The 27,540-nt window shown below is 43.8% G+C and overlaps 1 protein-coding gene across 13 annotated transcripts in view; it reads left to right on the top strand.

Moving 5' to 3' along the window:
* The window catches only part of LOC137423347 (trinucleotide repeat-containing gene 6C protein), a 175,959-nt gene that overhangs the window by 15,484 nt on the left and 132,935 nt on the right, over positions 1-27,540 (top strand). For all 13 annotated transcript variants that reach the window (XM_068110383.2, XM_078774314.1, XM_068110389.2 and 10 more), the window contains exon 2: positions 16,314-16,397. In XM_068110383.2, coding sequence (XP_067966484.2) covers positions 16,376-16,397 — 22 coding nt within the window. In that variant the 5' untranslated portion in view covers positions 16,314-16,375. The remainder of the gene's footprint in view (positions 1-16,313; positions 16,398-27,540) is intronic.

Genomic DNA, 27,540 nt, shown 5'->3' with positions numbered 1-27,540 from the left:
TTATGTACTGTTTGAACTCGGTGGCATCCTGTCTATTAATTACGTACATATATTAATGGCATACTATCGGAATGTACCTTTCGACCCTTTGCACTGCTGAGACCCCTTAGACCTTTCAAGAACCTACACGACCCCAAAATACCACAAAGACCCCGAGGACCCAAAAGACCCCGAGGACCCAAAAGACCCCGAGGACCCAAAAGACCCCGAGGACCCAAAAGACCCCGAGGACCCAAAAGACTGAATTCAACCACCAATTATTTTTGAGTGTAAAGGTTTCTCTATGAGTGCCATTCTACTTTGTTCTCTTTTGCCAAATGTCACTGAGTGATTTTTCATTAGTTGGAGAATTTTTTTTTTTTGGACAATTATGTTGATCACTCCGTTTTGTTTGTTTGTTTGTGTTTGTATGTGTTTGTGTGTTTGTCTGTCCGCTCACTTGTACTTGCCTACAGGTCACAATTTTAAAACGATCTTCACAAAACTTCACCAAACGGTGGAGTTGGTGGTCTGACAAAATCCTATTTATTTTTAGGTCAACAGGTCAAAAGGTGAACAGGCCAAAGGTCAACCACTTTTCTTTATCTAAAATCCTCAATTTTTATCCGATCGTCTTGAAATTTGAATATAATTTACATATCAGCTAACTGAATTCAAACACCAACTATTTTGGAGATCAATATCGGTCAACATAGGCCAAAGGTCAACAACCATTTCAAATTTCTAAAATCCTCAATTTTCATCCAATTGACTTGAAGTCTGAATAGGATTTGCATATCAGCTTACCGAAACCAACCAACAACTATTCATGAGGGCAACATGGGCCAAAAGGTCAACATGGGCCAAAAGGTCAACATGGGCCAAAAGGTCAACATGGGCCAAAAGGTCAACGTAGGCCAAAAAGTCAACATAGGCCAAATTTCTAAAATTGTCAATTTTCATTCGATTAACTTAAAATTTGAATACAATTTGCATATCATGTCGTATAATTCAACCACCAATTATTTGTGAGGTCAAAAGGATGCTCTACTGAGTGCCAATTCTACTTTGTTCGCTTTTGCCGTGTCGCTCTATGAGTGATTTAAAAAAAAATTTGTTTGTCATGAAGGAACTGCGCTCCAACGCGAGTCGAAAGAATTGACGCGACCAAAGACGGAATTCGTCCGAGTTGCTTTATTGAAACAAAACAGCTCAGGTATTCTGACAAGCCCGTTTTTCGGGCAACAATATATATACACATTTATGTCGGGAAGTTTGCCCGGCAAAAGCTATACCGGGCATGCCCGGGTATCAAGGGCGAGCCTTGGAAAGGCGAGTCTGGACCTGCCCGGGCGTGTTTGGCTGCGGCCTGGCAAGTCGAGGCTGGGCGTGCCCGGGCGCTCTGGGCGAGCACTGGAAAGGCGATAGCGGGCATGCCCGGACGCTCTGGGCGAGCCCTGGAAAGGCGATAGCGGGCATGCCCGGACGCTCTGGGCGTGCCCTGGAAAGGCGATAGCGGGCATGCCCGGACGCTCTGGGCGAGCCCTGGAAAGGCGATAGCGGGCATGCCCGGACGCTCTGGGCGAGCCCTGGAAAGGCGAGAGCGGGCATGCCCGGGAAAGACGAGACCGGGCGTGCCCGGGAGGTTCGGGCGTGCCCGGGAACAGTGAGTCCGGGCATGCCCGGGAGAGGCGCGTCTGGCCGTGTTCTGGCCGGTGCAAGGCGATTATGTACATCCAGCGGTAACCGCTACAGTCTCTCTATTTGGCTGCACAGAATAAATATGATTTTCTCTGCAACTGTTGGTCCGATTGACAGGAAATTTTCACCATAGGTGCACCTCCTCCTGTATAATTTTTTTAATGATAATTATGATGTCATAGGTCATGTGGTATGGGCGCCATCTTGGAAAAACTGAATAACTTTGCACTTCTATTTCTCTGAAAGTGCTGCACAGAAAAAATTGAGACATGGCTCACTGTAAATAACTCTCCATGGGGAATAATATATTAACTAGCCGAAACCCGTGGAACATCCACGGAAGGGAGGATGTGGTGTATGGATAGAGTGTACCATTATGGATGGCATAGGGGATTTGCTTGCCCAAGTAAGAGTTAGGAAGAAAGATGAGAATGAAGAGTGCGTATATGAACAACGATCGCTGACACCGGCACAAATGCATGCTCTGGATTGTCCACTCAGTGGACGGCTTGCTTTCGCCTTCGCCTGTCCAATCAGCGGACGGCTTGCTTCGCCTTCGCCCAGCAGACGCCAATACGATGGCGTCGTAAGATGGCGTCGTATCGGCAGTTAATTGGATGCTTTTGGGCCCCAACGTCGGTTAATTCAGATTTTTCGAGTATGGCTGTAGGTGATAAACAAAGAGCGCAGTTCGTAGATCGTAAATCCATTAGTGCCGTGGGCGTCGGGTCACTGGGTGCGGTGTAAAAGGGATAACAAAGTCGAGTCCTTACGCTATTATTATATAGACTAGCCGAAACCCGTGGAACATCCACGGAAGGGAGGATGTGGTGTATGGATAGAGTGTACCATTATGGATGGCATTGGGGAGCGCTCATGGGATCTTCTTCTTCCGTTAAGCTCCAATTTTTTCTCTTTAAGTTAAGTCCTCCCTGCTCGAAGTGCTCAGGCCATGCCTTCCCGCTCTCATACTTTTATTTCCGTTCGGTGTAGAAAAAGATTGACATATTGTTCGTCTGTTTTCAGCTCGTTATCTTTAAGCTTCCTTACGTCTCGCCACCTGCTACACCTCTCTGAGTTACGAGGATTTATGCAACGCACCCCGAGTATCGCAACGTCACTCCGTTTACCTTTATTAAAATGACGATAAAGACGTTTCCTTATATATCCTAATTTAAAATCTTCAAGGGAATAAAAAGAACATTTGGTTCACACCACCCATGTTCATACCACTCGACTGTCCAATCAGCGGACGGCTCGCTTCGCCTTCGCCCAGCAGACGCCAATACGATGGCGTCGTAAGATGGAGTCGCATCGGCAGTTAATTGGATGCTTTTGGGCCCCAACGTCGGCTAATTCAGATTTTTCGAGTATGTCTGTACGTGATAAACAAAGAGCGCGGTTCGTAGATCGTAAATCCATTAGTGCCGTGGGCATCGGGTCACTGGGTGCGGCGTAAAAGGGATAACAAAGTCGAGTCCTTACGCTATTATTATATAGACTAGCCGAAACCCGTGGAACATCCACGGAAGGGAGGATGTGGTGTATGGATAGAGTGTACCATTATGGATGGCATAGGGGATTTGCTTGTCCGAGTAAGAGTTAGGAAGAAAGATCAATTTTCACTTGTGCAAAAATGCTACTCACAATTACATCGCCTGTGCGTCGGCCTGTGATTGAGCCAGAGAGTTGGCCTGTGAGTCAACTTCCTTTCCAATGTCTGCAAGAATTGAAATACTGATTGTGAATGTGTAAAATTATATGAAAGAAGAACATGCATATCAATAGACGATGCCATCGAAAAGGAGAGCAGCTGTCAATAGAAAAGGATATCTGACATCAATTTGACATTATTGCACAGGAAATGACAAACAAAGAAACAGTTCATTTCCATCGGGTAATATTACGATGAGAGATCAGCCGATACCTTTATTATGTCCATCAGCATCCATGGCACTTAGAAAAAAAAACGTGGCATCAGCCAGCCACAGCCAACGATCACGTACCGTCTCGAAGTCAATGCCATCCTTTTATCTCTTAGTATACAACTCGCTGATCGCAACGTCACTCCATTTAACTTTACTAAAATGACGATAAAGACGTGAAACCCGTGGAACATCCACGGAAGGGATATCGTTCGTCTGTTTTCAGCTCGTTATCTTTAAGCGTCCTTACGTCTCGCCACCTGCTACACCTCTCTGAGTTACGAGGATTTATGCAACGCACCCCGAGTATCGCAACGTCACTCCATTTAACTTTATTAAAATGACGATAAAGACGTTTCCTTATATATCCTAATTTCAAATGTTCAAGGGAATAAAAAAGCTTCCTTACGTCTCGCCACCTGCTACACCTCTCTGAGTTACGAGGATTTACGCAACGCACCCCGAGTATCGCAACGTCACTCCATTTAACTTTATTAAAATGACGATAAAGACGTTTCCTTATATATCCTAATTTAAAATGTTCAAGGGAATAAAAAGACCATTTGGTTCACACCACCCATCACACCACTCGACTGTCCAATCAGCGGACGGCTCGCATCGCCTTCGCCCAGCAGACGCCAATACGATGGTGTCGTAAGATGGCGTCGTATCGGCCGATAATCGGATGCTTTTGGGTCCCAAAGTCCGCGAATTCAGATTTGGCTGTACGTGATAAACAAAGAGCGCGGTTCGTAGATGGAAAATGCATTAGTGCCGTGGGCATCGGGTCACTGGGTGCGGCGTAAAAGGGATAACAAAGTCGAGTCCTTACGGTATTATTATATAGATGATGTCATAGGTTCCTCCATTATGATGTCATAATTTGACAAGTACAAAACCTAATCCGATCAAGATGAAATTTCTTGAGCGTCATTTAGGGTTAAATTGATGGAGAAAAAAAAAATGACCATCGGTCACATGGTTCGGTCGCCATATTTGTTTTAACACTTAAAAACCACTTTAAAAAACCACTAAAACCCGTCATGGCGAGGGTCTGCAATCTGATTGCTCTTTCTTGTTTAAATTTGTTTGTCTTTTTTTACTGAACCAGCATGGCATTATGTGAAGTATGGTTTCCTTGTGGCATTCCTTGTTAGCTTATCTGGAAGTAGGGCAAAATGACGGACTTAGTAAATTCCTTCAAAAATCTTCTCCAGACCCACCATTTAGAATGCTACCAAATTTGGGTTATAATATTAGGCCATGGTCCAGATAAGCTACAAGTCCAGTTGTACTATTTTATTATTTATTGGCTTCGATATCATCAGCAATTGTCAAGGAATTTTTTTTTTGTATGTGCGAAACATTGGCCTGGCAGTTCACAAACACAAAGTAGATTAATTTTTTTCTCCACATGTTGCAATTTCATGCAGACAAGAGGTACTTGCTGTCAAAACAACTTTTACTCTTCCATGGGCCTCACTCCTGGAAAGAAAGTTTTGTAATCATGTGGAAATTATTTTGAATGATCACTATACCAGACATGTTTTGCACATCCAAATTTAGCTGCAGTCTTTAAGTGCACTTGCTTGCATCCGGGAAACTTCAATAATTAGTTGTGGTTGCATTTCAAAAACGTAAATGCATTGTGAAACCACAATCGCCCTCAACTTTAAAATTTATTCCTCTCTCTTTCAACACCCCATCCTGTTTCTGGAATCCCCATGTGCGGTTGTCTCTTCCACACTCTGCCTGCTGTTGGTTTAACAGTCAAGATGCCTGGCTTAAGATCTTAGGATCTTGCGTTTGAGCCCTTGTCTTGCCGTTTATTAACACCAGGTGGGTTGACTCAGCCTGTCATACTTCTGAGGTCCGTAAAATGAGTACCAGCTCGATACTTGAATAAGCCATTCGAGTATCCTGTGTCGGAGTGGAGACCCGTCCAGGATTGTGCCCACTAGCCTAGGAAAATGTTTAGGCAGCCCTGTGGAAAATGAGTGTTCGTCTTCTTCCACACTCGGACAGGCAAACAGTTTCTTGTTTATTGCACTGTACCGGGCTCTAACAGATGGTGCAAAGGTAGCTTATTTACCTTTGGGCTGCCTAGTCTGGGTTTAACTCTTGACCAGACTGTAAGCTGCAGGCAGTCAGGTGTGTGTGTGTGTGTGTGTGTGTGTGTGTGTGTGTGTGTGTGTGTGTGTGTGTGTGTGTGTGTTGCCCACAACCATCCCCGCCCCCCTCCACACACACACACACACACGCATGCCTCCCCCCACACATGCTCCCCCGCACACACATAACATGCTCACACTTGCAAGTAATACAGTTTGCCACACACATAACATGCACACACAAGCTTCCCTCTCTCCCCCTCTTGTCTCCTGCTCCCTTCATTGCATGTTTTATGTGTCTGTGCATGTTTTCATGTTCAATGTGTTAGCTCTTACACGAGCTTCGATTCTGTATACAAAAAAAATAAAAAATAAATACAAACTGTTTGCAGGAGATTGTGTTTAAATGATGGGGTTTGGGAAAATTACCGATATAATTTGCTGAATGCGGCAAATTAAAAAAGTAATTTGCTTCTTGTTCGTCTATTTTTAATACTGCCTGTTTTGGCTATGTGTTTGTGACGTTACAATAAATAAACGGATTTATATGTTCTAGTGTGTTGTACTGAGGCACAGCTTGCTGAGAGCTGCCATGAACATCGAGGGTTTCCAATTCCCGTAAACTGCCTAGTGCGAAACATTGGCCTTGATCTCGCGAGATCTTGGAGACGGCGGCAGGGATTTTCGAAGCTCCACACGGTCTCCACGTTTTTCGAAGTTAAGTCTGTTCACAATTGTATTTTGTCGAAACTGTATTTATCTTTCGGTGTGTGAAGTTATTGTGTGCAACTTTGGTTGTTTCTCGGTGTTTATCTTTCATAAATTGATCGTCTGTTTGCCGTGTCGTGTCTTGAGGCCTTGTACAGTGTGCACTGTACAACCTTGAGGCTTTGTTTTTCTCTCAGCGGTCCGTCTTTTGTGATCCAATAACTGTCGTTCTCTGTATTCCCAGGCTTTTCACCCATAGCCTACTTCCTTGTGTAAATCTCAACTCAAAAAAAAAAAAAAAAAAAAATTTTTTTTTCCTTCTCTGTTCTCATTCGTTTATTCATTCTTATTCGTTCGTTCGTTCTTCGACCACGTGTTTCTCCCCCATTTCCCCAGATAGTTTTCACTCATTAACCTTCAATGTTTACACTTTCCCCTCAAGTTATGTATTCCGTCATATTTTATAACACCTTTTTCTTCTTCTTCTTTAAAAGGCTGCTTTCGACTTGCTCACCAAATCAATTCATCCCCAAAAAAATATCCATCTCCTATAGTGCCTTTTTTCTACATTCCCTAAACTCTCCTGCACTCCATCCTCCATCCAGCGTCCTTAAACGTATTTTTAACTCGAAGGTCACAAGAAACTCATTTTGCAATAAATGTTCGTTTCCCATAAATCGTACACTTTCAAAAATCCAATCTCACCCCTCCCCTCCAAATCTTCCCCATAACCCCTCCCCTCCAAATCTTCCCCATCACCCCTCCCCTCCAAATCTTCCCCATCACCCATCCCTTTCAAATCTCCCCCCTTGCCCCCTCCCTCCTAAACTACCCCCTCACCCCTCCCCGCCAAGACGCCCCCTCGCCCCTCCCTTCCTAGACTCCTGCCTCACCCCTCCCCTCCAAATCTCCCCCATATCCCATCCCTTTCAAATCCCTCCCCTTGCCCCTTCCCTCCCAAACTCCCCCCTCACCCCTCCCCTTCAAATCTCCCCACCCTCATTGCTTCTCAATTTCCCCCCTCTCACTCCCCCTCCTCAAAGCGTCCTCCCCGCTTCTTCCCCCTTCAAACTCTCACCTCCATCTCCCCCAACCTTCTGCCTCGCTCTTCCCCCTCCTCAAATAACACCTCATTGTGGCTCACCCAATCACCATCAAACCTTTTGTCCGCCCCATCCTTCCCTTTCTCCGAGCTATTCTGAAATCTCTGACACACCTTCAACAGCTCTCCCTACCTCTTCCACCTCTTCCACATCTTACCCTACCCCTCCTCCCCCCTGTTCTGTATCTGATGCTCCCCCTTCCTCTTCATTAACGGTATGGACCTCAAACATCCGGGGCCTTCGTTCAAACTTAACTGATCTCTCCATACAGGTTGCTTCTGTCAAACCAGACGTGATCTGCTTAACAGAAACTTTCCTCCTTTATGATGTCTCTGATTCCATAGTATCTCTCCCGGGCTACTCCCTCCTCCGGTATGATAGACCTGAGCCTCGTCCTGGAGGCGGGGTTGCTATCTTTATCAAAAACTCTCTTCCTCACTCGCCCTGCACTGCACTCTCTCCACCTCACCCCCAGGAATACCTCTGGCTACGGCTTCCCCTTCGCTCCCACCTCTTGTTCATATGTGTGTTGTACCGTCCACCAAACAGTGATGACTCCATCTACATCTCGCTGTCTGATGATATGGACCAACTTCTATCTACTCATCCCAACTCTCTCTTCCTCATATGTGGTGATTTCAACTGTCATCATGCCAGTTGGCTGGGTGTGGGTACCTCTCTCACCAGCCATGGCTCCTCAGCAAAGGACTTCTGCGACTCACTGGGACTGACACAATCTGTCAATTTCCCGACCCGGATCTCAGTCAACGGAACATCTTCTCTTCTGGACTTGGTTATGACTAACTTCCCTGAAAATGTCTGCTGCTCTTCTTCTGCTCCAATCGGATCATCTGATCATGTCCTTGTTAAAGTGGACATCTCTCTGACCATCCTCAGGGAGCCTGCTCAGCGTCGACGAGTCTGGCATTTCACTCAGGCCAACTGGCACGGTCTTCAAGCAGCCATCAATCATCTGGACTGGTCTCCCATCTCTACCACCTCTGACATCAACTCATCCTGGGAATTCTTCCAAAGTAAATTGCTCTCTCTCATGCACAGATTTATCCCATCTCGTCTTCAGTTGTCATACCCTTCCTCCCGTCCATGGTACACGGAATCTTGTGGTGAGGCTGTTGTCCAGAAACAACTTGCCTTCGTCTCCTGGAAAGCAAATCCAACGGAAGGAAATCTCATTTCCTTTCACAAAGCCCGAAACAAGTGTGTGTCCACCCTCAGGAGAGCCAGGAAACAATATCTCTCCGTTCTCAAGACCGAACTCTCTTATCTGTCTCCCTCTTCCAAATCCTGGTGGCGTCTGGTCAAATCCGTTTCTGGTGTTTGTTCCCCCTCCATCCCCTCCCTTACCTCAAACGGCTACACAGCTGACTCCGCACGTGAAAAAGCTGAATGCCTCAACTCTGTGTTTGCCTCTAAATCTTGTGTCCCAAACCCATCCCTCTCTGTACCCACCATACCCAGTCGTACCCTGCTGCTCCTGGACTCCGTGTCCTTTCCTCCTGACAAGGTGGAAAAGTTTCTGTCAACCCTCGACTCTGATTCTGCAACTGGACCCGACGGCATCAGCCCACGGGTCCTAAAATCCTGCTCTGCTGCTCTATCTCACCCTCTCTCTGTTCTCTTCACCCTCTCTTTTGCTCAAGGTCAACTGCCATCTGCTTGGAAATCAGCCAACATCACCGCTTTGCACAAAAAAGGTGCAAAAACAGATCCTAGCAACTACAGACCAATCAGCCTTCTCCCAATTATCAGCAAAGTCATGGAATCCATCATTGCTTCGGATATGAAATCTTTCCTCTTCTCCAATGGCTTGATCTCTGATCATCAATTTGGTTTCAGACCAGGGTCACTCTACTCTGGACATGCTGCTTCTGCTGTCTCAACAATGGATGGAGGTCCTCAATGCCAAACAGGAAATTAGAGCTGTCTCCCTCGACATATCACGTGCCTTCGACACGGTCTGGCACCCCGCTCTGCTCACCAAACTCTCCTCCTTTGGTATCCATGGAAATCTCCACGCATGGCTGGCGGACTTCCTCTCTAGTCGTCGTCAACGTGTGGCCCTGAATGGGTTTCTCTCATCTCCTCTTCCTGTTCAGGCTGGAGTTCCCCAAGGCAGTGTTCTGGGCCCCGTGCTTTTTCTGGTCTTCATCAATGATCTCTCTGACTCTCTCGAAAATCCTCTCTATCTCTTTGCTGATGACTCCACTCTCTGCCGCTCCATTCCTCTTCCCTCAGATCGGCAGTCTGCTGCCTCCTCACTCTCTGAAGACCTGGACAAAATCACAGACTGGGCAAACAAGTGGAACATGTCTTTCAATCCTGACAAATCTCACACTCTTACTATGTCTCTCCGAAAAGATCGACTGGACAACCCTCCCATCTACTTTCTCAACAATCCTCTCCAAGAAGTTCTGTCGCTCAAGATTTTGGGTCTCACTATCTGCCATGATCTTTCTTGGGAAAACCACATTTCCAAGCTGGCCTCCAAAGCCAGTCGCCGACTGGGCATCCTCCGTCGTGCGAAGTCCTTCCTCGGCACACCTGAGCTCCTCACCACATACAAGGCTTTCATCCGCAGCTCAATGGAATACTGTTCTCCCCTATGGGCCGGTGCTCCTGCCTCACACCTAGCTCGGCTTCACGCTGTTGAAACCAAAGCTTTCAGAATTATTGGAGTCTCCCGCGATGAAGCTATCTCTGAGGGCCTTTCACTCACTCACCGCAGGCAGGTAGGTGGTCTTTCTGTCTTCTACCGACTCCTCTCCGGCCTTGCACCCCCAGCTCTCTCTGTGCTCTGTCCCCCAAATATTCCTACAGGTCGCACAAGATCTGCCAGCAACCCTCTGATGGTTAAACTGCCGAAATCTCGGCTCTCCGCTCACCTTCACTCTTTCATTCCTCTTTTCTCCCGCCTCTGGAACAAACTCCCTCACTCCCTTCAATCCCACTCCTCCCTCCAGGTCTTTAAAACAGCTGTTCACCACCATCTCTTATCTTCCCCCATCCAAAACCTTGATCTTTTCTACCCCCGCTAATTCACCCCAGATCCACCTTGTTTGAAATTCCAACTTCTTTCCTGGAAGTCCTGGCAGTGTCCATATGTTTTATACCTCTCCCACCGCCCCCTTCCCACGCCCCCCCCCCCCCCCAAAGCCCTCGCCCTCTCTCAGATCTCTCGATGTCTCCATGTCTCTCGGTCCCTGCTCTCAAATGTTGTGTTTGTGTCCTTCCCCCTCTCTCCCCATCTTGTCTACCGCTCCCTATGTTATATGTTTTATGTGTCGGTTTGTCTTTCTGTGTGATTAATGTTCGCTCTTTCACGAGCCTCGACCTTGTATACAAAAAAAAAAAAAAAAAAAAAAAAAAAAAAACGCGCTAAACAGGTGTAACCTTTTTATAGTTTCGCGTTACCTCAATAGACTTTTACCTGTGCTCTAGTTAAATATATTTTAGTGATTGATGTTTAAAATGTCATTGTTTTTTACTAGCTTTGTTTGGCGTATTTATAAACACTGTTTTGCGTGTCATAATACATTCTGCTACAAGCTGGTGGTCACCATTTCCTCGCACTTTAAATATAGCACCTCTTACCCTATTTTCCCCATCCTCCCCTTCCTTCCCTATCCACCTCCACGATGTTCTTTCAAGTGAGGTTTATTTTTAATACCCTACAACTATATAAATCCTAATGATTATTTTGCCAATTAGTAATAGTCACTCTGGCATCCGACTTCTGCCAAAACTGATTTGTGCAGTGGACATTGTTGCAATATTGTTGCCCAAGTATGTTATTATAGAACTTGTACATAACATTTAAAACTTTCTTCCACTAAATATGTTTATTCACGTATCTTTATTATTAGCCCCCGACCCCCGTTGGACTTGGTCTGAAACGGGTGCTTTTGGTTTGGAGTTTGTTCATACTTGGCACAAAGACAATACATGATGGTATACGTATATGCACATCATTTTGTTTTGCGATGCGATAAAAATGTCCGACTGGTGGTCATTTTGTTACTTAGGCGTGTCCCCAATTATTTCTTGAACATGCATGGTCTGATTTTGTTCAAACTTAGCACAAGCACAGTACATGATGGCATACACACAACAACAACAACAACAACAACAACAACATGCATTTTAAGGCCATTTTCCCTGCTAGAGCGGGGGTTAGCCTTGCGGTCCCATGACAATCTTCTCCATTTTGCCCTATTTTCTGCATCTCTCCTTGTTAACCCCCTTGCCCGCATTTCTTCTTCCACCATCTTTAACCAAGTCTTTCTCGGTCTTCCCCTGTCCTCTACTTCCTTCTACATTCTTTTCCATCACTCTTCTCAACCAGTCACTTTCATCCTTCAACACATGACCAAACCATCTCAACCTGTTCCTCTTCACAACATCAATCACAGGCTCTATTCCCTCATTTTTCGCAATTCATCATTTGTCTTCCTCTCTCTCAACGATACTCCCGCACATCCATCGAACCATTCGCATTTCCACCCTTTCCAACCTTCGTTGCTGCTCTACGTTCATTACCCATGTCTCGCTCCCATAAATCATAACACTTCTCACACATGCAGCATACACCTTTCCCTTCAGCTTCAACGACACTCCCCTCATCATCAGCACGCCACTCAGTTCCCGAAACGTCTTCCATGCACATCTCACTCGAGCAACGTTGCCGAGTCTAATCCACCTTCTCCATTCAGCATGTCTCAGAGGTAGCAAAATGTTTTCACATCTTCCAGCTTCATGCCGTCTCCAAGATCCAACTCAACATTTCCTCCATCTGCAGCTCCCTCTGTGCACACCTTACATTTGAATGTAGCTGCCACCCTGGTTAATGACCCTCTCAGACCACTACATTTTTGATGAACCCACTCAGCGCACATTGTACATTGAATGGAGTTCACTCCGACACCCTTCCTGCTAGTGCTGTTAGCTAGATTCAAAATCCCGTCTCGGAACCGTCTCGATAAATTTTCAATTTTCATAACGGGATCTCGGGTCGGCTCGGTTCCCGGCAAAGTAAAAAAAAAAAAAAAAAAAAAAAAAAACTTCAAAAATAATGGAATTTCATTACAATATATAAACAACAATGAAAAAAATTCATTTCTGATGTTGAGTACTTAAATTCCGACTTAGCTTCCATTTACCGGGATGAAATAAAATACACCGCCTACATGCAGATGATCGGCCACCGATGGGACCGGGTTATCTCATTACAGTTTGTATTGTCGTGTAATTTCTTGCTCGGAATGTCAGAGAGAGGAGAAAATGTTTCTGCCCAGGCATATTCGAGTCCCGGTTGGAGTTTCATTATCATCTTGTGAGTTGTGATCGCCAAGGGGGCCGCCCCCCCGTTCCCCTCCCCCCCCCCCCCCCGTTCCCCTCGCCCCCCCGTTCCCCTCCCCCCCCCCCGTTGCCCCTCCCCGGCAATGCCGGGTACCTCTGCTAGTAAATTATAAAGCAGGCGGTGTAGTGATCACCCCCCCCCCCCCTCCTTATTTTGACTCTGTGACTAAAGTAAACGTAATCAACTTATCAGGCCTAAAGTGGAGATAAGATAACCAAAATACTTTCACATTCAAACCGTCAAACCAAACCCCGAGGGATTCTTACAATTTATAGATTTAGCGTTGCAATTAAACATAAACGTTCATCAAAAACTCATTTCATAAAACTACATAATGTATTGTACTTGTATTAATACATTGTGTGTAGAATAATCCGTTATAAACGTGTTTTTAATCTAAATAAACATCGTCCCTCCATTCACGAAGCCTCGAGCGAGTCCCTCGATATTAATGTGCAAAAGATCATAGCAACCACATCCTGTAACTCGTCTCCAAGGACGGACACGTGACCGCAGCGTAAAGCGGAGCGAGGCGGAGTGATACAGCGGAAGGATTCGACGGTTTAAATAAAGCCGCGATGAGGCGGATTTTCATTGGGACCTTTATCCTGATTTCGTTACCTCCACCACCAAAGGTCGATGGAGATTATGTTTTCACTCCTGTCTGTTTGTCCGTTTGTTTGTGAACACAATATCTCAAAAAGTTGTGGACGGATTCGGACGAAATTTTGTGGAGATGCAGCGTGTGTGACAAGGACGACATGATTAGATGTTGGTGAAGATCCGGATTCGGAATTCGGATTCGTTTGCAGTGCATTGTTTGTTGACGAGGGGAAAATCCTGGAACAGTGAGTTTACTTTATCTATCATCGTTTGTGTCAGTTCAGCTGCACTTGTGAAAAATGATGCTTGTGCAGAAGCAGAGTAATGAAAGCAAGGCTCAATAAATGCCTCTATTATGGAAAATATCTGCAAGAAGTTGGAATTTTAACCGGGAGTTTTTTACCGAGAAATTGCGTCAATCAATTTATCCCGAGACCGTCTCGAAAGCCGAAACCGCTGGGATTTCGTCCCGGTCTCGGCTCGGTTGACAGCCCTACTTCCTGCACACAGCACAGGGCCACTTCCCAGTTCTTTCCACCTCACCACATGCTTTACCACTTGCCATCACCTTCGTCTTTCCGATATTCACCTTCAGACCTTTTGTCTCCATACATTCCTTCCACTTGTTCATCTTTTCCTTCAGTCCATCCATACTTTCCGCAATCAACACCAGATCATCTGCATACAACAGAACGCACCTGTATACACACGCACCTGGCATACTCTGGCATACATCATGGCATACATGGCATCTGGCATACATCTGGCATACACACGCACCTCACTTTATTTTGCGATCTGATCAAAGATAGCCGACTGGTGGACTGGCAGCCATTTTAGTTGTAAAAAACAACAACCGAATATTGAACATGTCCTCAACCATTTCTTGGACATGCATTCACCGATCTTGTTCAAACTTTGCACACAGCTAACAAATGATGTCTTACATATGCACGTCATTTATTTTTGGAGATCAGATCCAAGATGACCGACTGGTGGCCATTTTGTTACTTATATGTGTCCCCAACCATTTCTCAACATGCATGGACCGATTTTGTTCAAACTTGGCACAAAGACTATACATGAGTATACATATGCAGAAGATTTTGTTTTGTAATCCGGTATGCGTTGTGGCACAACATACTCCCGATCATCTCAGGTTATTTATTTGATCTCATCAAAACAAACGTCTTGAGGTCTGACTTTATTTTGTACCCTTATTTCCCAGAATATTTTAAAATGCCAAACATAAAATCTTAACGTTGTCATTGTTTCTCATTCCACTTCAGGTAAGTCGGTCAACGTCCTCTTCTTGCTAATTTTGCTGCTCCTTTGTGACTGCCATCTATATATATAAAGTAGAGTTGGCCTCTATCTATGATCTCTAAGATCTCGAGAACCCGTGGACGGATTTGCGAGCGGAAAGTACTGTTCGACTCGGGATGGTCCCAGGAATGTCACGGAGACATAAACATTTAAAAAATTTCGGGTTTTAAAATTAGCGTATTATTAGCACTAGCAAAAGAGAGAGGGATTCGAAGGGAGGGAGCGCAGCGCTTCTAGCGCTTCTGACTACAGCACACCTTAAAATTAAAAAAACTTCGGGTCTACAATCTCTAAGATCTCGAGAACCCGTGGACGGATTTGCGAGCGGAAAGTACTGTTCGACTCGGGATGGTCCCAGGAATGTCACGGAGACATAAACATTTAAAAAATTTCGGGTTTTAAAATTAGCGTTCCCCTCCCCTCCTCTTCCCCCTCCCCTCCTCCTCCCACTCCCGTGCAAAGCCGGGTACCTCTGCTAGTACAATAATAATAATAACTAACTTTTGAGCAGAATTTCTCTTTGTTAACAGTTCCTATGAAAACTGTATATGCCACATTTGCTTTGATTTTTTTTTAGCTGGATTAAAAAAAACCACCTTTAGAGGCCATTTTTCCCCGCAAGCGGGGGTTGGCCTTTTTCGGGAACTGTGGTTGTTGTTGTTTTTCGGTCCCCTTTTTGAAGCAATGTTTTACGGCCGGATGCCCTTCCTGACGCCAACCCTTTTTGTCGCCTTTAACGACAAGCAGGGAATTACCAGTGAACTGGTACTCAATTTGCCGACCTCGGAAGGATGACAGGCTGAGTCAACCCCCCTGGCGTTAATTCAGCGATCGACCGGGATTCGAACCCAGGATCCTAGGATCCTAAGCCGGCACCCTAGCCGGATAACAACACCAGGGAATAGCTGGATGATATGTAAAATTTGTTTCCTGCACTCAAAGCTGAAAAGGTCTACAGGGTTTACTTTAGTTCTCAACACTTGATGGAAACCTATTTCTCCATGACAAACATTTATATGCCATGCACAGTGAAAAGTAATTTAGTTGACCTTTTGGCCTTTCAGCTGTAGGTGACTTAATGGAGCAAATCTGGCAATGCCGGGTACTTCTGCTCGTCTTTTATAATGAAAAGTTTTTAACAGTGAAAGAAGAGAATAGCACATTGCACAAACTTGGCAGCAGAGAAACGTATTGTTTCGCAATGTTGAGGGGTGGTTTGTCGCAATCGGCCAAAACATGGTGTGGGAATTTTACAGATAATGCATGTGCTGGCATTTTAAATTGTAAGAATTTAAATCAATTTTTGTATTGTACATTGTATTGTTCATTGAAGCTTGTTACTGTGTTTATTCGTATGAATTTGATTGAAGACTGCAGGATTTTGCTGTCCATTCATTCTACTGACTGTCTCTAAAACATACACGCAGACTAACTGTCAAGTACAACACTGGAATTTTTTTCCTCCTTTTCTTCTCTGCAGGTGAGCAATGAAAGAAGTTTGCATTGTGAGAGGCAGTTAATGGAAGAAGAGGAGAAGAAGAAATGTGGCTCGTCCCTGATGCTGGTACATAATGTTGCAAGAGTTGGGTTTTTCGTATTTGTACCATGTTACCATGGCAATAATGACTCGTTCTTTGTGAAGTTTTTAATTGGATTGAGTTTCAAATTTTTGTGAATGAATGCACGCAATAATTTGGTTGGCTCAATATAGGAAAACTGTGCTTTGTGAAATATAATTTAGACATTTTATTGGCACCCATGAGGAGGAGGAAATTACTCTTTTGGAAATGCCCCGCTCAGTGCGGTGAGAAAAGCTTCTGACCACTTCCCCCAAGCTGAGTGGCTGTGATTGTCTCATCTAATAGTATTGTGTTATGTTGTGTGTTCGTATCCATTCATCTTTATGTCCATTTGTGGGTGTGCGCTATCTCCAGAATGAGCCTAAAATCATGCAAAAAAAAAAAAAGGTTCAACAAGTACAGATACATTCAAAGTACACCTCCCCCATGCCAAATAAATAAATGTCCTCGAGCGCGGCATTTCCGGGGCGCCTCAGGCGCCCGGCGATACTGCCATGCAGCTCATCGAGACTGTATTTGGAGGGAGAGGTGCACAATAATTGATTGATTAATTGCATAATTAAAATCAATAAATAATGATCATAAAATATTTTCTTAATCAATTGGCTAATACTAATAGCATACCTAAACCACCAGTGCTTCATCTGAAGCTGTAACTTTAAAAAAAATAATTAAATAAGTCATTAATCGCAAAATTAAATAATTAATTGATTAATAAATAGATAATTAATTGATTAATCAATAAATCAAAAATATCCTTTATAGCCACATCACTTGGTCACTGTTGTGTCCAATTATCACCTTCCTAGCTCAAAAGGTGCCTGAAATATTTCCCAGATGAGAAAGGAAATAAATAAATGATTAATAATGAAAATAAATAAATAATAATAATTAATGAATTGGCTAACAGAATACCTAAACCACCACCACTTCATCTGAATCTGTAACTTAAAAATTTAAAATTAATTGAGTCATTAATCAAATAATTAAATAATTAATCGATTAATTGATTAATCAATAAAACAAAAAATACAGCCAAATCACTTGGTCATTGTCATGTCCAAATATCAGCTTCCCAGCTCAAAAGGTCCCTGAGATATTGCCCAGAAGTGAAAGGAAATAAATAAGTACTTAATTTATTGATAATAATTAAGTAACTCATCAATTAATTGGTTAATCAAAAAACAAAAAATTCTATTTTTACCAAAGCACGTGATCACTATTGTGCCAAAATGTCAGCTTCCTAGCTCAAAGGATGGCTGAGATATCACCCGGACAAATAAACAAACAAATGAAAAATCTGTCAAAGACCGAGGACTTGCCGGAATGTACTTTTTTTTTATCGGCCATTTTGGATCAAAATGGCAGGAAATCTATACATGTATATACGCTAAGCAATGGAAGGTAACTGAGTAAGTGTACATGCATATCTCTTGTCCTTTCAGAGTTATAGTGGTTTGAAATATATTTTCAATGAAAACTTGGCCCCCTGACCTTTGACCCCAAAAAATAATTAAAACTAAGCATTTTTGACCATTTTATGCCATATGTTATTTTTTGGGAATTGAATAATGAACATTTTGGTGTTGGTTAGAAGGGAATCGGATAATGTTTGACAGAGTTATAAGTATAAAAAAAACGATTTTTGACCTTTCAAGGTTACTCAAGGTCAAAGGTCATGGTGCCAAATTAAATGTCGTATGTGACTTCCTATATGTCAGTAACAGTAAGTGTATGCATATCTCTTGTACTTTTAGAGTTGTAATGGTTTGAAATATATTTTAAATGAAAACTCGACTCCCCTGATTTCACGTTTTGGGTGACCTTGAGCTTGACCTTGGGCCTAGAGAGTTAAAAAATTGGGCACAGTCTATTCCAGGGCAAGGCAAATATGTGTGTAAATTATGACGATTCTATGTGCAACGATGTAGACGTAGTACCACAAACACACAAACAGACAAATCAACCAACCAACATACTTGCCGGAATAGAAAACTGAGTACTCACTTTCAGCGCGCGTCATGCAGTGCCTCGAGATGGCATAGTGAAGGAGCGGTGTACAATATTGATACAGCAGCAAGATGCTCAGATGCAAGCCGTGTGAGCCAGCTGAGCCATACTGATTGAAGAGTAATATGGTCAATTAGGCAATGGCAGACAGCTGCCATTGCCTGAAGCCAACATACAATGTTGTGCAAAAGTTTGAATTATTCCAATGATATTCATCAAATTATCAGTGATAGTAAATATGTGTTTATTTTTGTAAACTAGCAAAATTACCCAGCGTTGTCGGGCAACACAGAGTCGCTTTGTGCAGGGAATATGAAGAGGGGGGGGGGGGGGGGGAGAGAGGAGGGAAGGGGAGGGGGAATAGAGGGTGGAGGGGATGGGCAGGGCAGGGGAGGGATGGAAGGGGAGAGGGAGGAGAAGGAGGGGTGGGGAGTATGGGGGAAGGGTAGGGGGGACATAGGTGAGGGGATCAGGGGAGGAGGAGTAGTGAGGGAAGGAGAGGAGGAGGAGTGAGGGGTGAGGAGGGATTGGAGAGGAGTGAAGAGGGGTTAGAGTGAGGAATGAGGGAGGAGAAATGAGTGAAGGGGGTGTCCATGCAAGTCAGTGGTGGCACTAATTTACGCATCACTGTGCAGCATCTGCAGATAGCGGTGTCCACTTTGGACATCAAGGGCAGCCGTCATCATACCACCGACCTGGCCAGTCTGCTGCGCCTGCTTATGTGCATCAGACTTCACGTTGCATTTACTGCACCCGCAGCCAATGGTGCTCATAGGAATAGAGAATGGGAGAGGGACAGCATACACCTCTATCACTTTAATCGCTTCTCGGTGCAGGTTTTTACCTTCGTTGGCACTTGCTCATTTGCTCACCACCCATTTTTGCCTGTACAGCCATCGCACCGAATCTGTAATCTGCTTGGTGAGCAATGAAGGGAGGAGATTTGTCAAAAGCGATGACTCCACACCATCATCATTGATGTTTAGAAATATGGCCTCTAGACCGATTGTCTTGGATTGGTCTTGGATAGTTGCTAGGCCGTGGGGTTTTCGATGAATAAAGTTGTCTAAATGAATATTTTGGTTAAAGTTATGGATATCATTGTATGCCTGAGGTTATAAGCTTTCATATTATGCTATAATTGTGCATGGATTGCTTATAAATCAGGAATTATGACTAAAGGAATTCCTTTGGAGAAAATGAACTTTTGGCTTTGAGCGGCCTCACGGGGTTATTTTAACTTCAATTTGCGAAGTAATGTTCAAGCAATTCGCGAAGATATCCTGAGAAACAACGTTCACATTGTGAATGGCGGGATGTCCCGTGAAGCAATATTTACCGTGTGAACGGCGGGATAGCACGTGAAGTAATGTTTACCATGTCAATGGCGGGATATCCCGTGAAGCAATATTTACCGTGTGAACGGCGGGATAGCACGTGAAGTAATGTTTACCATGTCAATGGCGGGATATCCCATGAAGCTCGTTTATGGCGCAGCTAAAATATTTCTGTGCGGCAGCGAAAGCCGTGAAAATGTGAAGCACAGCACTGCAGATGTAGAAGCAGGTCATACTTGCAGCTCATAAGAGATGTTTGTTTTGCGCATGTCCAGCTGCTTTGTGCGTGGCTGGTTTTATAACTGTGACATGCCCGTGCCTCGTGAATTTTTTTTTTTTTTTTTTGCGCTCATGAAAAGCTGCGACTACACCAGACATAGGGCGGCGAATAGAGAGGCAGGTTGCAAATAGCGGAACCCGTGAATAGCGGAACCTTTGAATAGCAGAACCCGCGAATATCAGAACTGTGAAGTGTGTGTGTGTGTGTGTGTGTGTGTGTGTGTGTGTGTGTGTGTGTGTGTGTGTGTGTGTGTGTGTGTGTGTGTGTGTGTGTGTGTGTGTGTGTGTGTGTGTGTGTGTGTGTGTGTGTGTGTGTGTGTGTGTGTGTGTGTGTGTGTGTGTCAGTGATGGCTGTTCGTCTGTTCATGGTTTACACTGATTGGCTTTGTGGGGCAAGGTGCAATGTGATTGGCTCCAGGTAAGATTGAATAACGTATCGTATAGGCTTATTTAAAGCCCATATTCGAAATCTGATTCCATATTTGACAAGCAGAACACATGAACTAAATAATTATGTCGAGATCTACAGTGAAATCCGAGAAAAAATTAGGAAAGCGATTTTTATATTTTTTAATAACCCAATATAATTAAATAATTGACTCCATGTGAGAGGTAAAATGGCTCCAAGATTCGTTATTTCACTATTTTAAAGGTAATTATTGTACGTCTAATTTTATTTTACACCACCCAGGTACACCAATAGCGATAATTTTGGATTCGGATGCTACTTTTGCTGCTCCCGTGAATGGCATTTCTGTTCTGTTTTCTTGTTCTTCCATGACCCTGGATGTATCAAAAAAGAAATGCTGTATTATTTTTATTATGTATATTTCTCATGGTCTTTCTTTTGATCGATCTCATGAGCAGGCCTTTCGATCTCATGAGCAAGTCCAGAACAAGCCTTGAAAGTCAGTGGGAAGGAAGTGTGCTGGCAGTGATGTGACTTGAAATGCCCATTCACATTTCCCGTCACTGGGGATCGGTACTTTTGCTTGTATTTGTATAATTTCTTCCATCTTCTTCCATTTTGAGTGGACAAGGTCATCTCCTTTACCTTTCCTTCCTGCTTGTTGGTATGCTCCTCTGCCCTCTTTCTTTCAGCTCTTGCATGAGCCTAATTTTTGTACATTGAAAAGTAGGCTTATTTAGCTTGAGAACAGACAAACTTCTATTCTCAGCTGAAATGATGACCTTGACCTTGCATGATCTACCAGACAAGAAGTGTGTGGCACATGCTGCCCTCTTGTGAGACCAAGAGGCAGCAGACTTGATTAACGGAAATGAAGATTGGTCTTAAGCTGTCCATGCTTGCATTATGGACCCACCAAATTTTTGTTCCCAGTTGATTTTTCACAATAAAATGTTACCACTCTGACTTACAGGTGCACGGTGTGATGATACCATACATACATGCATGACGTGAGCAATAATGAAAGATAAATGTTACTGCATTCTTGTTTTGCAAACAGACATCTCCATTTGCACATTATTAACCAAATGGACTTTGCACCACAAATACAGTTTTGAAAATAGATTGTAATGATTTGTGTACATAATGAAGACACATGGTTTCGAGGATGCCATTGACAGACATTGCTTGATAATAAAGCCATTTTCTGCAGTACAAAATATGTTATTCAAATGTTTAAAAAAAGAAACTAACGGTTGCTCTGCTTGCAAGTGACATCTTAAGGATGATTTTGCCTCATCTTGACTTCATTCTTAAAAGGCCTCAACCTTCAGCCAGGCTCCTGCAAGCATGAAATGGCTCCAACTGTACATGTGAGATTTGTTATATATTGGTAATACACTCCTGACTTGTCAGGTATTGTACGGGCCCAAGCCATATGAAACTTAACTGATGGTATTGGATTTTAAACTACCAAAGACTCGAATGTCAGCATCACCATTCACCACTGATACAACACTTGGAAATTTTGATCAAGGTGATGACTGCTCCCCGTATAAAAGCTGATTTAACTCTGATCACCTATATTTGTGGTTCACTAGATAATGGAGAATGGAGGGACAGCAAATTGTCAGTCATCATTAGGTAAAAGTGGTCTTGAGGTTCATTTGTGCTTGGAATATTATTATGATTGCTACTGCCATTGCATAGTCGATTATTTCAAAGAATGAATGAATGAATGAATGATCGTTTTAAGGCCATTTTCCCTGCTAGAGCGGGGGTTAGCCTTGCGGGCCCCATGACAATCATGGTTCCCTGTTTGAGGCAATGTTTTTATGGCCGGATGCCCTTCTTGACGCCAACCCTTAGTCGCCTCTTACGATGCGCAGGGATACGGTGTACCTATTCTAAATCGGGGTACACACAGTGATCATTCATCCCAGCAAGCTGGTACTCAATTTGCCGACCTCGGAAGGATGACAGGCTGAGTCAACCTCTCTGGTGTTAATTTAGCGATCGACCGGGATTCAAACCCAGGATCCTAGGATCCCAAGCAGGCACCCTGACCGCAAAGCCAACACCAGGCTTGTTTCAAAGGTTGCTGCATAAATGAAGGAGGCAGGAGGAATTTGGGGACAATGTTGTGATGTATATAATGGATTTTGCAAGTAAAATGTGTCGGCTCAAGTAAGCATTATGATGGATGGAACTTGTATCTATTTTACCTTAACCCAAATGTCTGAGCTTCCCATCTTCAAACTAAGTTTGAGGGGGGTTTTTGTGCAAAATGAGTTGTGGTATAATGCTTACAAGTGTCGACTGATGTTTGAATTATCATCATTTCCTCCAAAATCGTCATTTCCTCCATTAGCTTACTTGCAGTTGTACGAAAAGTCATGGAATCTATCATCGCAGCTGAAATCAAAGCCTTCCTTTTCTTCAACAACCTTAACTTGGACCCAGTCACTCCACCCTGGGCAATGGACATGCTGGTCATACTCTCCTAACAATGGATGAAGGCCCTCAATCTCAAACATGAGATCAGGTCCATCTCTCTAGAGTCTAGACATATCTCGAGCATTTGACACAGCCTGGCACCCTGCCTTGCTCTCCAAACTCTCTGCCTACGACATCCAAGGCCACCACCTCTCATGACTTGTTACTTCCACCACACTTATAATCAGCACATGACTCTCAACTGGATAATCTCATCTCTGTCGAGAATGGAGTGCTAAAGGGAGTTGTATGGACCCAGTTCTATTCCTCATCTTCAACAAAGATCTTTCCAATTTTCTGTAAAATCCGGCTCATCTCTTTTCTGAAACTACACACTCTGCTGTATCATCTCTCATCCTTTAGAGAGGTAGGCAGAAGAAGAAGTAGAAGTACAGTCACTCAAACATTTGGGCATCACACCATCAACCATTATATTTCTTGGTAAACCATACACACATACACACACACACACACTACATGACCAAAAGCATGTGGCAACCCCTTCTAATTAGTGGATTCGGCTGTTTCATGCTACACCCATTGGTGACAGGTGTATATACACTGCATTCAGAAAGTATTCAGACCCCTTCACTTTTTTCACATTTTGTTATGTTGCAGCCTCATGCTGAAATCGTTTAAATTCATTTTTTCCCTCATCAATCTACACTCAATACCCCATAATGACAAAGAGAAAACAGGATTTTAGAAAGTTTTGCAAATTTATTAAAAAGAAAAAACTGAAATATCACATTGACATACAGTCACGTGAAAAAGTAAGTACACTCCATGTAAAGTTTTGACTTTTTCAACATATTTCAACATACAGCTATTTGATCTTCATTTCAACAATATTTATAGATAAAAGTGATATAATATAACAAATATCATGAAACATTTGATTGAGTACCAGCTCACTGGTAATTCCCTGTTTGTCGTTAAAGGCGGCAAAAAGGGTTGGCGTCAGGAAGGGCATCCGGCCGTAAAACATTGCTTCAAAAAGGGGACCGAAAAACAACAACAACCACGGCTCCCGAAAAAGGCCAACCCCCGCTTTACGGGGAAAAATGGCCTCTAAAGGTGGTTATTATTTTTTATTTACATTTTGTAGTCCATTGTATAATTTAGATAAACATAAATGCAAATTTCGCATGTGGAAAAAATAAGTACACCCCATGAAATGTTTTTTTCAATCTTTTTTAACATATGTGGACATATCAATATTGGATCTTCATTTAAACAGTATCTATAGATAAAGGTGTTCTAATTGAACAAACAACAATGAAAAATTGACTTTGCAATAATTTATTCAACAAAAAATTGCATGCACAGCTCGTTTCAAATTCCCCCGCAACATCTCGATGGGATTTAGATCCGGGCTTTGACTTGGCCATTCCAGAACCCTCCATTTCTTTCTTTTCAGCCATTCCTTGGTGGATTTACTGGTATGTTTAGGGTCATTGTCATGTTGCAAGATCCACCTTCGGTTGAGCTTCAACTTTCCGACAGATGGCCTCACATTATCCTCAAGCACCCTCTGGTACAATGAAGAATTCATAGTGGATTCTATGATGGTGAGCTGCCCAGGCCCTGACGCAGCAAAGCTGCCCCAACCCATAATATTTCCACCACCATGCTTTACAGTTGGTATCAGGTTCTTGTGGTCAAATGCTGTCTTTGGTTTTCGCCAAACATGTCTTCTGGTACTGTGGTCAAATAGCTCTACCTTTGACTCATCTGTCCAGAGCACATTGTTCCAGAAGTGCTGGTCTTTGTCTAGGTGTTCAATGGCAAACTTTGGTCTTGCCCTGATGTTCTTTCTGGACAGCAAAGGTTTCCTCCTGGCACACCTCCCATGTAGATCAAATTTGTGCAGCCTCTTTCTTATGGTAGACTCGTGCACTTTGACATCAACAGTGGCAAGAGCTACCTGTAGGTCCCGTGATGACATTCTGGGGTTCTTGGAGACTTCTTTCAGCATCTTGTGGTCTGCTCTCGGGCTGAACTTGCTGGGGCGGCCTGGCCTAAACAAGTTGGCAGTTGTTTGGAATCTTCTCCACTTGTAGATGATCTTCTGGACAGTCGAATGATTGATTTCAAATTGTTTGGAGATCTTTTTAAATCCCTTCCCAGACTCGTAGGCATCTATAACCTTCTTTCTGAAGGTCTCAGAGAGCTCTTTTGATCTCGGCATGGTGACGCCGCACACTTCAACAACAAAGAGCAAACCAAACTAAATGTCTGAGGTTTAAATAAGATGGGTTCCTCCAAGATCCTCTCTAACGATCTAATTATTTGCACCTGAGCTGGTGCACCTGATTCTAATTTTAGGTATTTGAATAGTGATAAATGTAGGGGTGTACTTACTTTTTCCACATGCGACATTTGCATTTATGTTTATTTAAATTATACAATGGACTACAAAATGTAAATGTTTCATGATATTTGTTATATTATATCACCTTTATCTATCAATATTGTTGAAATGAAGATCAAATAGCTGTCCGTTGAAATATGTTGAAAAAGTCAAAACTTTACATGGGGTGTACTTACTTTTTCATGTGACTGTAAGTATTCAGACCCTGAACTCAGTACTTAGTTGACACACCTCTGGCAGCGATTACAGCCTCGAGTCTTCTTGGGTATGGCGCGACAAGCTTTGCACACCTGGATTTGGGGATTTTCTGCCATTCTTCTCTGCAGATCCTCTCAAGCTCTGTCAGATTGGATGGGGACCGTCGGTGGACAGCCATTTTCAAGTCTCTCCAGAGATGTTCGATTGGGTTCAAGTCAGGGCTCTGGCTGAGCCACTCAAGAACTTTCACAGAGTTGTTCCTGAGCCACTCCTGCATTGTCTTGGCTGTGTGCTTAGGATCATTGTCCTGTTGGAAGGTGAACCATCGGCACAGTCTGAGGTCCTGAGCGCTCGGTTTCAGGTTTTCATTAAGGATATCTCTGTCGTTTGCTCCGTTCATTGTTCCCTCAACCCTGACCAGTCCCTGCTGCTGAAAAACACACCCACAGCATGATGCTGTCACCACCATGCTTCACCGTTGGGATGGTATTGGGCAGGTGATGAGCAGTGCCTGGTTTCCGCCAGACATGATGCTTAGAATTGAGGCCAAACAGTTAAATCTTGGTTTCATCAGACCACAGAATCTTGTTTCTCAGTCTGAGAGTCCTTTAGGTGCTTTTTTGCAAACTCCAAGCGGGCTTTCATGTGTCTTTCACCGAGGCCACTCTGTCTGGTCACTCTGTCATAAAGCCCAGATTGGTGGAGTGTTGCAGTGATGGATGCCCTTCTGGAAGTTTCTCCCATCTCCACACAGGAACTCTGGAGCTCAGCCAGAGTGTCCATTGGGTTCTTGGTCACCTCTCTTACCAAGGCCCTTCGCCCCCGATTGCTCAGTTTGGCCGGGCGGCCAGCTCTAGGAAGAGTCCTGGTTGTTCCAAACTTCTTCCATTTAAGAATTATGGAGGCCACTGTGCTCTTGGGAACCTTCAATACAGCAGAAATTTTTTTGTAGGCTTCCCCAGATCTGTGCCTCGACACAATCCTCTCTCTGAGCTCTGCAGCCAGTTCCTTTGACCTCATGGCTTGGTTTTTGCTCTGATATGCATTGTCAGCTGTGAGACCTTATATAGACAGGTGTGTGCCTTTCCAAATCATGTCCAATTAATTGAATTTACCACAGGTGGACTCCAACCAAGGTGTAGAAACATCACAAGAATGATCAAGAGAAATGGGAGGCACCTGAGCTAAATTTCAAGTGTCATAGCAAATGTCTGAATATTTGTCAATGTGATATTTCAGTTTTTTATTTTTAATAAATTTGCAAAACTTTTTAAAATCCTGTTTTCTCTTTGTCGTTATGGTGTATTGAGTGTAGATTAATGAGGGGAAAAATGAATTTAAACGATTTCAGCATAAGGCTACAACATAACAAAATGTGAAAAAGTGAAGGAGTCTGAATACTTTCTGAATGCACTGTATAATCAAGCACACAGTCATGCAATCTCCATGGACAAACATTGGCAGTAGAATGGGCCATACTGAAGAGCTCAGTGACTTTCAACGTGGCACCGTCATAGGACGTCACCTTTCCAACAATTCCGTTTGTCAAATTTCCGCCCTGCTCGAGCAGCCCCGGTCAACTAAGTGCTGTTATTGTGAAGTGGGGACGTCTCGGTGCAACAACAGCTCAGCCACAAAGTGGTAGGCCACACAAGCTCGCACAACAGGACCGCCGTGTGCTGAAGTGCACAGCGTGTGAAAATCGTCTGTCCTCGGTTGCTACACTCACTACCAAATTCCAAACTGCCTCTGGAAGCAACGTCGGCACAACAACTGTTCGTTGGGCGCTTCATGAAATGGGTTTCCATGGCCGAGCAGCCGCACAGAAGCCAAAGATCAACATGCGCAATGCCAAGCGTCGGTTTGAGTGGTGTAAGGCTCGCCGCCATTGGACTCTGGAACAGTGGAAACGCGGTCCCTTGAGTGGCGAATCACGCTTCACCATCTGGCAGTCCTGACATACTAATCTGAGTTTGGCGGATGCCAGGGGACCACTCCCTGCCCGAATGCATAGTGCCAACTGT

The sequence above is a fragment of the Myxine glutinosa genome, chromosome 3 (genome assembly GCF_964187855.1).
Source record: "Myxine glutinosa chromosome 3, kmMyxGlut1.1, whole genome shotgun sequence".
Taxonomy (NCBI): domain Eukaryota; kingdom Metazoa; phylum Chordata; class Myxini; order Myxiniformes; family Myxinidae; genus Myxine; species Myxine glutinosa.
This window is presented reverse-complemented; position numbering and strand designations above follow the sequence as displayed.